This window comes from Moschus berezovskii, chromosome 10, assembly GCF_049115385.1.
Source record: "Moschus berezovskii isolate FMDL1 chromosome 10, NW_MosBer_1.0, whole genome shotgun sequence".
NCBI classification, from domain to species: domain Eukaryota; kingdom Metazoa; phylum Chordata; class Mammalia; order Artiodactyla; family Moschidae; genus Moschus; species Moschus berezovskii.
In genome coordinates this window covers 97928292-97943031 of record NC_142469.1, presented here as the reverse complement: position 1 = coordinate 97943031, position 14740 = coordinate 97928292, and the positions used below count along the sequence as shown (strand labels likewise).

Genomic DNA, 14740 nt, shown 5'->3' with positions numbered 1-14740 from the left:
TGGACACGAGTTTGAGTGAATTCCGGGAGTTGGTGATGGACAGGGAGGTCTGGCGTGCTGTGATTCATGGGGTCGCAAAGAGTCGGACACGACTGAGCAACTGAACTGAACTGAACTGAACTAAATGACTGATGATATTGAGCATCTTTTCATGTGCTCATTGACAAAAGCCTACTTTTGATATCTGCACCAACTGAGCCAAAAAGTCTGTGTTCGAATGTAGTTTTGAACATATCCCCCTTTTTTTGATAGAAAACAAAGAAGTTTATTGACCATTACTATAATTTAATTGCAAAGTTAGCCCAACATCTTTTCTCTCCATTTCATGAAAGAGTACCATGCATGCTTATGGACATTCTGGTAGTAAAAGGGGGAAAAAACATTGCCTAAAGACACTTAATCTTACAAGAGTAAACTGTGAAGGAAGTGAGTGTGCTTAATTTTGATGCTCCTAGACTACTATTGTATGATTGTTTAATCCCCTTTGGAGAGACTGTTTTTTTAGTTCTCTTAAGGCCATGCTTTCTCTATGATCCTCTGTCAGTCTTGTTCTCAGGACAGGAACCAAATCACATAGGTTCCTGCATGCCTAGAAAAAATTAAGGACTGCATGGTAGAAAAAAGTCTTATTGTCTATCTTTCCCAAGACAGTTTTCAGAGACCAAAGTGAATAAAGGACTGAAGTTCTTAGTAAGAAATTAAAGTGGCAGGAGATGATTTTCTTTGAGAAAATTTCTATATCATTTGAGACTCTTTCAGTTGCATATGACTGAAAGCAATACCCAGAATATCTTAACAAAGGCAATGGGTTGGCTCCTAGGAGCTCAGAGGACACTAACGGTATCACCAAGATCTAAATCTCAATTGTATCCTATGGATTGGCTCCATTTTCATGACTCTTGGCATGATTCCTGGAATCTTCCAGGTCATATCTCACATCACTCAGTTTAGGAAAACAAGAAGATTGATTCCCTGATACTCCAAACTGAAGTCTAAGAATTGAGTATCTTTGGCCCTGTGGGCCTGATCTGAGCCCCACGTGCATCCCTAGATCGGCGACTGTGGCCGATGGGACCGCCTAAGTATACAGGGTCCCCCTGGATACTGGGTGGAGTCACTTCACTGGAAGCATTTGGGCTGAGGCTGGCGAGGCGTGGTTAAGGAAGAGAATGGGGGCGTGTGGCATGAGAAATGATGATTATCTGCTCAAAACCACAGACCACAGGCAGGTTCCTTCTTTCAAAGGGCGATTCTAGGAAGGACATTAAAAAGGAATCCGGGACAATGGTTCTCATGCTTTAGGGTGGATATTGATTTGCAAAGGTTTTCCTCTCCCACCACTATATTTGAGAAGCAGAGAATTTGTTTGGTTTCACATGTCTACAGGTGGAGAATTTTCCTCTAGGATGAATCTTCCCCTGAGTCCCACTAATCTCTGATTTAGACGATATTTGGGCGAGACTTAGAGTTGACTTATAGTTTGAGACTTAAAGTTGGTGTTGGAATGGGTTAAGACTTCTGGCGATGTTAGGCTGAATGAACATATTTTGCCTGTGAGAGGGACATGAATTTTGGGAGGCTACAGGGTATATACTTCCCAGGTAGTGCAAGTGGTAAAGAACTTGCCTGCCAGTGCAGGGGATGCAAGAGATACAGGTTCGAGTCCTGTGTGGGGAAGATCCGCTAGAGAAGAAAATGGCAACCCAGTCTAGTATTCTTGCCTGAAAAATTCCCTGGACAGAGGATCCTGGTGAGCTGCAGTTCACGGGGCCACTAAGAGTCGGATGCAACTGAGCATACATCACAGAGGGTGTACTATTATGGGTTCAGTTTTGTCCTTCCCAAATCCCTGTGTTGAAGTCCTAACTGAACTCATCTCAACATCTCCAAAAGTCTGAATCCATTCCAGTATCAACTCTAAGTCTTAAACTCTAAGTCAACTCTGAGTCTCACCCAAATATCATCTAAATCAGAGACTGATGTCACCCTAATCAATATGACTGGTATAAAAGGGGATATTGGGACACACAGACATGCACACGGTAAGACACTAGGTGAAGATAAGAGTCCTGCTGCCACAAGCCAGTTCAGTTCAGTTCAGTTCAGTCGCTCAGTCATGTCCGACCCTTTTCCACCCCATGAATCACAGCACGCCAGGCCTCCCTGTCCATCACCAAATCCCAGAGTTCACTCAAACTCATGTCCATCGAGTCAGTGATGCCATTCAGCCATCTCATTCTCTGTCGTCCCCATCTCCTCCCACCCCCAATCCTTCCTAGCATCAGAGTCTTTTCCAGTGAATCAACTCGTTGCGTGAGGTGGCCAAAGTATTGGAGTTTCAGCTTTAGCATCAGTCCTTCCAATGAACACCCAGGATCGATCTCCTCTAGAATGGACTGGTTGGATCTCCTTGCAGTCCAAGGGACTCTCAAGAGTCTTTTCCAGCACCACAGTTCAAAAGCATCAATTCTTCGGCACTCAGCTTTCTTCACAGTCCAACTCTCACATCCATACATGACCACGGGAAAAACCATAGCCTTGACTAGACGGACCTTGGTTGGCAAAGTAATGTCTCTCCTTTTTAATATGCTATCTAGGCTGGTCATAACTTTTCTTCCAAGGAGTAAGCGTCTTTTAATTTCATGGCTGCAATCAGCATCTGCAGTGATTTTGGAGCCCCCCAAAATAAAGTCTGACACTGTTTCCACTGTTTCCCATCTATTTTCCATGAAGTGATGGGACCAGATGCCATGATCTTCGTTTTCTGAATGTTGAGCTTCAAGCCAACCTTTTCACTCTCCTCTTTCACTTTCATCAAGAGGCTTTTGAGTTCCTCTTCACTTTCTGCCATAAGGGTGGTGTCATCTGCATATCTGAGGTTATTGATATTTCTCCCAGCAATCTTGATTCCAGCTTGTGCTTCTTCCAGCCCAGCATTCCTCATGATGTACTCTGCATAGAAGTTAAATAAGCAGGGTGACAATATACAACCTTGACGTATACCTTTTCCTATTTGGAACCAGTCTGTTGTCCCATGACCAGTTCTAACTGTTGCTTCCTGACCTGCATACAGGTTTCTCAAGAGGCAGGTCAGGTGGTCTGGTATTCCCATGTCTTTCAGAATGTTCCACAGTTTATTGTGATACACACAGTCAAAGGCTTTGGCATAGTCAATGAAGCAGAAATAGATGTTTTTCTGGAACTCTCTTGCTTTCTGCATGATCCAGCAGATGTTGGCTATTTGATCTCTGGTTCCTCTGCCTTTTCTAAAACCTGCTTGAACATCTGGAAGTTCACGGTTCACATATTGCTGAAGCCTGGCCTGGAGAATTTTGAGCATGACTATACTAGCATGTGAGATGAGTGCAATTGTGCGGTAGTTTGAGCATTCTTTGACATTGCCTTTCTTTGGGATTGGAATGAAGACTGACCTTTTCCAGTCCTGTGGCCACTGCTGAGTTTTCCAAATTTGCTGGCATATTGAGTGCAGCACTTTCACAGCATCATCTTTCAGACAAGCCAAGGAACCGTCAAAAGCTGCGAGAGAGGCTTGGAACAGATCCTGCCCTAGAGCCTCAAAGGGAACATGGGCTGTTGTGACAAAGTGCCACAAACTGAGTGACTTAGACAATAAAAATGTGCATCTCACCATTGTGGAGCCTGGAAGTCTAAGATCAAGGTGTCAGGAGGATCTGGTTTTAGGACCACAGTGTCAAATGTTCTGTCCTCGATTAACTGGGCGTATTGTTATTTTTTTATTTTAATAGAAGAGACAAAAGCATCTGAAGATGATGAAATGGAGAAGCTCTACAAATCTTTAGAGCAAGCTAGTCTGTCTCCTCTTGGGGACCGACGTCCTTCAACCAAAAAGGAGCTGAGAAAGTCGTTTGTCAAGAGGTGCAAGAATCCATCCATAAATGAGAAACTCCACAAAATACGAACTTTGAATAGCACGTTAAAGGTAAGAAATTCCAGACTGTGGATGAACTCTGTGTATGTGGGTGAGAAAATGCTGGTTTTGTGGAACAGTCCATGCTAACCACAGTGTGTTTATGTGGCTAGAGGGTAGGGAAAGGCAGTAAAGCCAATACAGTCTCTATAGGGTGAGTTGACCCTTGACATTCCTAAAGCCCTAGGGAATGCAGTTTTTACAATAGGCCTTGATTTTTGCATTCACTCTGGTGTAAAATCTCAAATATTATGCTTCGAAATGGCAAGGATCATGTGTAATTTGTTTTTTTACCCTTCTACCTGGAATAATAAATGTTAGAGAGAGTCTGAGATAGTCAGCTGGTAGGAGTTCACAGTAATATTTAATAAGATCTTGGGATTTCACCTGATTCATTAAAGGAAGCCATTCTTCTATACTACATCCAGAAGAAAATATCTACATTTTAGAAACAGCAAAGACAGGAGGCTTCAAGCTGTTGGATTTGAAGCTACAGAACACCATGAAAGCTGGGCAGTGGGAAAGAGATACTTCCTGGTAGCAGGGGATTTCATCATGAGAAGAAGGGGCAGTGTACAGGATGTACTGGAGCTATTTCTAGGGCCTCCTGTAACTGAAAGGGCTCTTTGTAGCAAGAGCATCCTGGTTTCACATTTAGATGACAGCACAAACAAGGGGAAGCCAGAAGAGTTTGTAAAATAGTTCTGAATTAGCAGATTTATAGATTCTGAAAAGCCTTGACAGACCTGAAATTTAATTCTGTTTTGTACATGTTCTTTTGTATCTTATGAATGTGAATCCCTTTCCGGGAAGAAATATCAGCAAGCAAAAAGACAAAGCTACAAAAGATGACTGAGTAACTCTTAGTCAGATGTCCCTGTTCATCTCTAGAAAACCTAAGCACCCTAAAAGCCTTGCTAAAATGAGGCTGAAAAATAAAAGGCAAAGGTGCATTTTATTTATAGAAAGAAAACCCAAATATAAAGATATTTCCCTAACATTTAATGATGAAAAACATCACTAGCACTCCTATCAAAATCAAATATATTATATTCTGTCATCATGGGTTGGCCAAAAAGTTCATCGGGTTTTTCTTAGGATGTTACTGAAAAACCTGAATGAACTTTTTTGGCCAACTCAATATTTGCAGAGTTGTGGTTCTCTGTGGCCTCTTGCTCTTCATGCACTATAGCCACAGAATTGATGAATCCAACAGATTTTTCTTTTCTTCCCAGGTTTTAGTAATCTACTAACTAGGCGACAAAAATACTCCCAAACATAGCAGCTCCAGGCACTAGACATTTATTGTCTCGCAGTTTCTGGGAGTCAGGAGTTTGGGTGTGGCTTGGTTCAGTGTTTCTGCTTCCATGTCTCTCATGATGCTATAATCCAGGCACCAGCTGGGGCTATCCACATTCCTCCACCGGGGGAAGGTGTGCTTCTAAGCACTTTCATGGCAGAGTTCAGTTCCTTACAGGTTGTTGGACTGATGGTCTCAGTGGTTCATTTGTTCTCTGTCTATGAGCTGGAGGCCACCCCCAGTTCCTTCCCATGTGGGTCTTTTCATAGAACAGCTCCCAAAGTAGAAGCTGACTTCCTGCAGAGCGAGTAAGGTGGGGAGAGTGAGCAAGCAGGGTGGGTCATACCCCAGCCTCAGGAGAGACTTCACATTGCCTTTACAGTGTTCTGTTCATTAGAAGCAGGTCACTAGGTCAGCCTCCCTACAGTCAAGAAGAATTACAGAAGGGAGTGAATACCAGGGAGCAAGGAATGTTGGATCATTTTAGGGGCTCTCTACCCCACCCAGCTGCACTCTCTGAACATCACTGGAAAGAAGGCCTTTCCACAGATCCCTTAGGCAGGGGCTGATGAGATATATTCCATGTTGTGTATTCCTGTGAACCTCCTACGTGGTCAGAGGGCAGGATGACGTGGAAATTGATCTTGTTGAAAAAAAGAAACAAAACACATCAACCTCTTCATTAGAGAATGATCATTTGGTACATGCATGCTTATTAATGTCAGAAAGCTATCAGAATAATTTTTTTTCAACTATCTTTAAATTTATTTTTTTCATTTATTTATTGGCTACACTAGGTCTCCACTGCTGCATGTAGGCTACTCTCAAGTTGCGGTGCCTAGGCATCTCACCACAGTGGCTTTTCTTGTTGCGGAGCATGGGCTCTAGATATGTGGGCTTTATTCGTTGCAGCACACAGGTTCAGTAGTTGTAGCTTTCAGGCTCTAGGGCTCAGTAGTTGCAGCACACGGGCTTAGCTTTCCTGGGCCATGTGGGATCTTCCTGGACCAGAGATCGAACCCATGTCCCAAGCATTGTCAGGGGCATTCTTAACCACTCCACCACCAGGAGAGTTCTGTCTTTAAAACTCAAGCTGTCAGGATAGTGGTCACCTTTGAGGAAAAGATGAGGATATAAACTGGGAAGGACCACAGTAAAGCTTTTGAAGTGCCAGGTAAGAGTCTTTCCTTGACTGTGACAGTGGTTACACAAATGTGTTCTTTTTGTGATAATTTCATTAAGCACAGACTTTATGTGTACATTATGTTCTGTGTATATTACATTGCAATATAAATATTTATTAAAAAAATACTTCAAAGCTGGAGTGCAGACAAGCAAAAAAAAAAAAACAGTTTTGTGCAGAAGCAAGGAAACTATTTTAATAATAATGTTTATAGTAGTGGTAGGCACATTCCAGAAATAAAGAAAAATCCTTGTACTGGGATTGTATTGGAATGAATACTCTTTATGGAAATTCTTTTAGGAAGTTGAGCAAACTATTGTGTCACACACTAGAGATCTTTCAGTCTTTAAGAGTCTCCGAGAGCTCCACCTCCCCTGACTTTTGGCTAAGCCTGTCTTTATTTTTAAATGAATGAATAATGAAATGATTAATGAGTTCAACTGAAACTTTCTCCGGAAACTGCCTTCGCTTGTATCTGAAGGGGAATAGACTCTTCTTTGCCCAACTGCTCTGGTAGAATCCATTTCGAATGCTTAGGTCTTGATACAAACCATGCACTGAATAGCTGGGGTAAAAAAATGAAAGGATGGTATTTTTCAGAACTCTTATCAGACCCTGCCTGCCAGAAAACCAAAAGGATGTCATAAAAGTAGTTCAAAGCATTCAGCGAGCCTCTTGTTCTACAGGGGAGAAGCAGGGCTTTTGCCTGATGCTCTTGATCCCGGGTTGCCAAGCCTAGGAAGGAGCTCAGAGAGTTTTATTGTTTTGCTAAATTTCCTTCCTCTCTATTCTTATCTACAGTTTTTTTTTTTTTTTCTTTTATCCATAAAGGAACTAACACAGACTTGAGCTGAATGGGAAGAAATTTGAATTATTTAGAGCTAGAAACCATATGAGAAGTGTTAGCCCAAAGTTGAAGAGATCCTTTCCTAAAATCTTTTATCCCCTTTAGAGGGGTGGTGAATTCATTTTTGCCTTGAAAAAATCAGTTTTCCAAATTTTGTTGATTTGCCAAGATCTTAATTAATAATTTCTTCAATAGCATATTAGGATCTCTCTCTGGACAGATGTCAAGATTTCTTAAGAACAAAGTAAAACTCCTTCAGTTCAGTTCAGTTCAGTTGCTCAGTCGCGTCCGACTCTTTGCGACCCCATGAATCACAGCACGCCAGGCCTCCCTGTCCATCACCAAATCCCAGAGTTCACTCAAACTCATGTCCATCAAGTCGGTAATGCCATCCAGCCATCTCACTCTCTGTCGTCCCCTTCTCCTCCTGCCCCCAACCTTTCCCAGCATCAGAGTCTTTTCCAGTGAGGCAACTCGTCGCATGAGGTGGCCAAAGTATTGGAGTTTCAGCTTTAGCATCAGTCCTTCCAATGAACACCCAGGATTGATCTCCCTTAGAATGGACTGGTTAGATCTCCTTGCAGTCCAAGGGACTCTCAAGAGTCTTCTCCAGCACCACAGTTCAAAAGCTTCAATTCTTTGGCGCTCAGCTTTCTTCACAGTCCAACTCTCACTTCCATACATGACCACGGGAAAAACCATAGCCTTGACTAGATGGACCTTTGTTGGCAAAGTAATGTCTCTGCTTTTTAATATACTGTCTAGGTTGGTCATAACTTTCCTTCCAAGGAGTAAGCGTCTTTTAATTTCATGGCTGCAATCAGCATCCGCAGTGATTTTGGAGTCCCCAAAAATAAAATCTGACACTGTTCCCACTGTTCAGTTCAGTTCAGTTCAGTCACTCAGTCATGTCCGACTCTCTGCGACCCCATGAATCACAGCACGCCATGCCTCCCTGTCCATCACCAACTCCCGGAGTTCACTCAAACTCATAACAGTTCCCACTGTTACCCTATCTATTTCCCATGAAGTGATGGGACCAGATGCCATGATCTTTGTTTTCTGAATGTTGAGCTTCAAGCCAACCTTTTCACTCTCCTCTTTCACTTTCATCAAGAGGCTTTTGAGTTCCTCTTCACTTTCTGCCATAAGGGTGGTGTCATCTGCATATCTAAGGTTATTGATATTTCTCCCAGCAATCTTGATTCCAGGTGGTGCTTCTTCCAGCCCAGCGTTCCTCATGATGTACTCTGCATATAAGTTAAATAAGCAGGGTGACAATATACAACCTTGACGTACACCTTTTCCTATTTGGAACCAGTCTGTTGTGACTACTTATGATACTACTATGGTAAGACTAGAGAATGAAGCGTATTTTCGGGGGTGGACATATTGTTTTTTTGAAGTGTTGATGTTGGACTCGGAGAGAAAACTGTCTTGGCTCTGCTTGACTTTCTAGCAATCCTCCCAGTTACCCACTTAACTTACTAACCTTTCTTTCCTCTGTTTCTTGGTCTTGGCCAACCTCCTTGTTATTCCTCTTTGGTTACTTTCCTTCTGAACAGTTTTTCTCTCTTTCCTGAAACCCAAATATATCTTTTAACCTCCGTTTATCACCACACCCTTGCTTTTGTGATTCAAAATCATAAATCTCCCTACTCAGATTACTATGTGTGTGAACCTTTTCCCTTGAAATCCATGTTATTCTGGTCAATTTAGAAACAGGAAAAGAAGAAGACAAGAAAATATAATAAAACACTCCAAATAAAGCATAAGTTAAATGAATGTAGAGCACAAACGATACATTCATGTGCCAGTGGGTCTAAAAGAGCAGGCACAAGGACACTGGAAACAGAGAAGAAGGGAACAGGGAAGGCGGTCAAGGAAGGGCTTTTATGATGGGAAAGATAAGAGCACGCGAGAGCCAGTGAGGATGATCACCTGCAGATTGGAAGCTGATGAGTCACAGGAAAGGGGTGAGAATTGCTGGAGCAAATTTCTTGAATGTGCGCAAGGACGTGCTTTTACAAGTAGAGAGAAGGGTCTTTGCTGGAAGCACAGATATCTCACCCAAGTGAACAGGAAGGAAGGCAGCATGTATTTCTCCTGATGTAGACAGAAGGCAGCAGGAGCTTGGGAGAACTTCTCTTCTGATTGTTTCCATTTTCTCAAAAAAATAAAGAGCAGGGTCGTCAGCTACAAGAGAGGATTGAGGAGGAGATCTGAGCAGAAATGAGAAACTCTGAAATAGTCATTAGCAGAGTGGGAGAAAAAAGGGAGGAGAAAACAATTACTGAATAGTAGTGCAAATCCGCTTAATGGCATGGTCATGAACTTGAACTCTGACCAGTGAGCACAGTAGTGAATGTTCCCTATGCACATCCTGCCCCGGATCTAGCAGAGATAGTTCATAACTGAATGTCTACCTGGCCCTCACGACTGTGTGAGATACGGGGAATACAGGAATGAATAAAATATGTTCCTTGTTGCCTTCTTTAAGAAGCTTTAGAATAGACCATGTGACAGACCTATGAACATCTAAGTGTGATGTGATAAGTTCTAAGAGGGTTCCAAGCATTGGAAGGCATGCAAGCATGAAAAAAACTTCTCAGTTCAATCTGGCGGTTCAGTTTTTTGGAGAGCATGATGCCTGAAGTGAATGTACATTCATGAGCTGTAGTAAAATCCACTAAAAAAAAAGAGAGATTGGGCGATGTTCCATGAGAAAATCACTCTAGGTAGGAATTAGAGTTGACCGGGTGAAGAAGGTCCTCTGCCTGAAGTGAGTGTACATTCATGAGCTGTAGTAAAATCTATTAAAAAGAAAAGAGAGAGATTGGGAAATATTCCATGTGAGAATCACTCAGAATTAGAGTCCACTAGGTGAAGAAATGGAGAAGGACATGACAACCCACTCCAGTATTCTTGCCTAGAAACTCCTGTGGACAGAGGAGCCTGGTGTGCTGCTGTCCATAGGGTCACACAGAGTCAGGCACGACTGAAGCGACTTAGCATGCATGCATGCATTGGATAAGGAAATGGCAACCCACTCTAGTATTCTTGCCTAGAGAATCCCAGGGACGGAGGAACATGGTGGGCTGCCATCTATGGGGTCGCACAGAGTCAGACATGACTGAAGTGACTTAGCAGCAGCAGCAGCAGCAGCAGGAGGTGAAGAAGGTCCTCTGTGTGACATGTCCTGGGGTGGGGAAGCAGCATTGTGTGGGGGAGAAAACCCATGTCAACACTCCTGGAGAGGAAAGGAAGAAGCAAGTGGAGAATCAACCAATGGGCTCATGTCCGTGGAAATTTGGGTGAAAAGGGGAACCATTAAGAGGACTCAGAATTTCAGGGGGACCCCCTGGACTGTCAGACAGAGGATGGATACAAAGTGGGGACTGGGGGCAGGAACCTCACTTGGGAGGCTGTAGCAGCAGATTAAGGGTGATAGGTGAGACTTTATATCCCAAATTGGGATTGTGGTCACAGAGATGGAGGAAGCAGGATTAGATTTGCGATAAATGTGTTAGGCTGAGAAGTCTTTTTTTTTGAATATGCAGACTGATACCTCTTATGTTTCCTTCCATTCCTTGCCTACAGAAAAGTCCCCTAACCTGAGACAGACATTTCAGAAATGTGTGTCACTGGTTGCAGAGCAGGCAGGGTGAAATGATATGAATAGACTATTGGCGTCACTGAAATACACATTGTTTGGGTGGAAGTTTAATGATGTCTTCTTTGAATAAAAAGATAGCCTACCTATTTAGTCTGTATCCCTTAAATAAATGTGTGAAATTTATTTTAAATTAATACAATTTAATAGAAAATTAAAAAGAGATATTTTGTACTGTCTAACTATGGTTTTTCCCATGGTCATGTATGGATGTGAGAGTTGGACTGTGAAGAAAGCTGATCGCTGAAGAATTGATGCTTTTGAACTGTGGTGCTGGAGAAGACTCTTGAGAGTCCCTTGGACTGCAAGGAGATCCAACCAGTCCATCCTAGAGGAGATCATTCCTGGGTGTTCATTGGAAGGACTGATGCTAAAGCTGAAACTCCAATACTTTGGCCACCTCATGCGACGAGCTGACTCACTGGAAAAGACTGATGCTGGGAAGGGTTGGGGGCAGGAGGAGAAGGGGACGACCGAGAATGAGATGGCTGGATGGCATCGCCGACTCTGTGGACATGAGTTTGAGTGAACTCTGGGAGTTGGTGATGGACAGGGAGGCCTGGCGTGCTGTGATTCATGGGGTCGTGGAGAGTCGGACACGACTGAGCGACTGAACTGAACTGACTGAATGTCTTAGGAAAAGTACTGTGTCCCAACTTTACTTCGTAAAGTCTGGATGGTCAACAATATGGTTATCCAGTTATCCATTGCAGGAGGAATAAAGCTCACACTGAGACAGAAATATGATTGTGACGTGGAATACTGCATTAATCAGGAAACAGTGACATAGGAGACCTTGGTTTTGTGTCCAGTTCTTCCCCCAAGCCTTGTGCGGGATGATTACCTCTCTGTGGTTAGCCTATGTAAATGGGCGGGTGTCCTGCCATGTCTCTTAGGATTGTTGTAGGAGTTTGAATATTAGTGTGTAAAAACACTGATAGTTTTACGGTCAAGGTATATGTGTATTTATGTGCAAAAGGCTGAAGATGGTTTATTGAAGTTAAGATAGCTATCACATCTCACCCTCCTCTCTCTGTGTGTCTCTTTTTATTTTCCTACTTGGACAGTGTAAAGAACACGACCTGGCCATGATTAACCAGCTGCTGGATGATCCGAAGCTGACAGCCAGAAAATATAGGGAGTGGAAGGTCATGAACACCCTGCTGATCCAGGACATCTATCAGCAACATCAGCAGAGGCGAACCCCCACGTCTGCCTCTGAAGGCTCCCCCCAGAAGCCACCTTCCTCTGCCCGCCTTGAAAATTCTATTTGAGAACAAGCCAGGATGCGCTCCCCTCCTGTCTTACCCCTCAGGCAACTCTTCAAGACGTTGCAATAGCTTAACATTGTTCCTTGTAAAGGAAAACGGAAACCAGTTCCTGGAAACATCAGCTCCTCCTGGAGGGATGCGGTTGGGATGAAAACAATGATGCTGCTCCACCAATTCCAGTGCTCCCATCGGACTGGAGGGATGGAGTTCAGCTGAGAAAACAGGACTGTGTTCCTTCTGGGACCCCTGACCACGCTGGGTTCTAGGTGGGATATGCGAACCATATTTTCTGTTTTTTGTTCTCAAGAGAAGGACAGCATTCCACGGGCAAAAGATCACTTTTGACCAGGGATACTTCTTCATAGAAATATTCCGTTTTCCAAAATCAGAATGTACATATTCCATCTGGTTGGGTAGCTGAGTTTCCCAAATCACCTTTTGAGTGGAGGCATGCTTTCTACAGAGCACCGGAGCAGGACAGCTGTGATATTGTGGAACCCAAATTCCTTGCCTTTGGTCCAGAATGGTGGTGCCTTTCCCACGTGTTGAGAAATGCTTCATGGCAAATGGTGTATGGGAATGCTCAAGAAGAAGATGTGTTCTGTATTCCACTCATTCAAAGGACAGCTTAATATTTTCACACTTTATCCGGGTTGGGGTAGGGGACCTGATTCATGTGTTCTTTCCACAAAACAGCTAAAGACAATTCTCTCATCACACTTGGACACCTCTATTCTGACCTAAGCTTTTCTGAACCAGGACATAGTAATACATCCAGCGAGGAATGTTTCCTGCCATTGCCCTTGGGTGTGGTAGCTATGCATGGTATAAATGTACATCCAGGGAGTTCCCTGGTGGTTCAGTGGTTAGGACTCCATGCTCTCAGTGCCGAGGGCCCAGGTTCAATCCCTGGTTGGGGAATTAAGATCCCACAAAAAGCACAACATGGCCATTAAATAAATAAATGTATATCCATGATCCCCAGGATCCATACTGACAAGGTGATTCTGGTGTCTGAAATTTTTAGTATCTTTACTCCAAAAAAAAGAAAAGAGTTAAAACATGATTGTTTTATTTTTGTATGTTTATGTGTCACTGTGTCCTATGTGAATAGCTATCTATAATATGTTATTTAAAGATATTTATAAAAGTTCAGATACTAATGTCTTAAAAGAGGCTATATACTATGGTATGTTTTGTTTGGTATATATTTCAAAGTATCTACTTTTCGCTTGAGAAAAATAGAAATACTGTGGATTCATTGGAGTTATGATATTGCACTATAATGTCTGAGGAATGCTCAGGAAATCTTGTGGGATAAAGGTAGGGCATGCATTGCTAATAATAATCTTTATTTTCTGGCTTTTCTCTCTGTTCTGTCCCCAGAGTGCTTAGGTTTCTATCTGTTGTAAACCATTCTCCTAACCAGAAAAGGACTTTCCTCTTACATCATCTCTTCTAGTAAATACACCCTAAGGTTTATGCCATTTATGCCCACACATCCTAAACCAAATGAAGCACGACTAATGCAGTCTTCTGAAGACTATTAGACTAATACCCTTAAAGGGAAATCATTGTATTAGAGGAGCAAGAGGCAAGTCTCCACTCACTAATCACCATGAATACTTCTCTCCATAAGAATAACCGCAACACATCAGAGACCCATTTCAGCCTGACCTCGAGCAAATTGTCAACACAACCTCATTGGCTTTGTAGTGTCAGAGTGTGTGGCTTGACATTCAAATGGAAATAACCGCCCCCCCCACCCAAATTTTTTCTGCAAACTAAATGGAAATAGTTGAAAATTTCCCTAAGCTTTACTAAGAAGTCTTAATACTTTGTAAACAAAAAACAACTTTAGCATTAAGAAAGGAAAAAAAAAAAACAAAACAAGAAGCTCGTTGGAATACTAGAAGCTTCTGAGAGATAAAGGCCATGCTGGTCAGTTTGACCCAGTAAGCATTTAGGTGCTGTTGCCCCAGGTGGAACTGTTGACCTTGAGAGAAGGAAACATTCAGGTCCTCAGGCTGGACCCAGAAGCTTCTGGTTTGAAGGCTGGTGTTTCATCCTCTTTACTCTAGAAATTATCATTGATTCTGCCTATAATTAGCAGCATCTAATTCTTCCTGTTTCCATTGTTTCCCCATTTCCCTATCTATTTGCCATGAAGTGATGGGACCAGACGTCATGATCTTCTTTTTTTTGGATGTTGAGTTTTAAGCCAGCTTTTTCACTCTCCCTTTTCACTTTCAACAAGAGGCTCTTTAGTTCCTCTTCACTTTCTGCCATAAGGGTGGTGTCATCTGCGTATCTGAGATTATTGATATTTGTCCTGGCAATCTTGATTCCAGCTTGTGCTTCATCCAGCCCAGCGTTTCTCATGATGTGCAGGGTGACAGTATAAGCCTTGATGTACTTCTTTCCCAGTTTGGAACCAGTCCGTTGTTTCACATCTGGTTCTAACTGTTGCTTCTTGACCTGCATACAGGTCAAATTCTTCTTGTAATCATAAGGTGA

At 42.7% G+C, this 14740-nt stretch overlaps 1 protein-coding gene across 8 annotated transcripts in view; it reads left to right on the top strand.

The window, feature by feature from the left end:
* Nucleotides 1–13305, top strand: part of IPCEF1 (interaction protein for cytohesin exchange factors 1) — a 173241-nt gene extending 159936 nt beyond the window's left edge. For all 8 annotated transcript variants that reach the window (XM_088840841.1, XM_055432854.2, XM_055432849.2 and 5 more), the window contains 2 exons: nt 3768–3961; nt 12020–13305. In XM_088840841.1, coding sequence (XP_088696967.1) covers nt 3768–3961; nt 12020–12226 — 401 coding nt within the window. In that variant the 3' untranslated portion in view covers nt 12227–13305. The remainder of the gene's footprint in view (nt 1–3767; nt 3962–12019) is intronic.
* Nucleotides 13306–14740: the final 1435 nt, after the last annotated feature.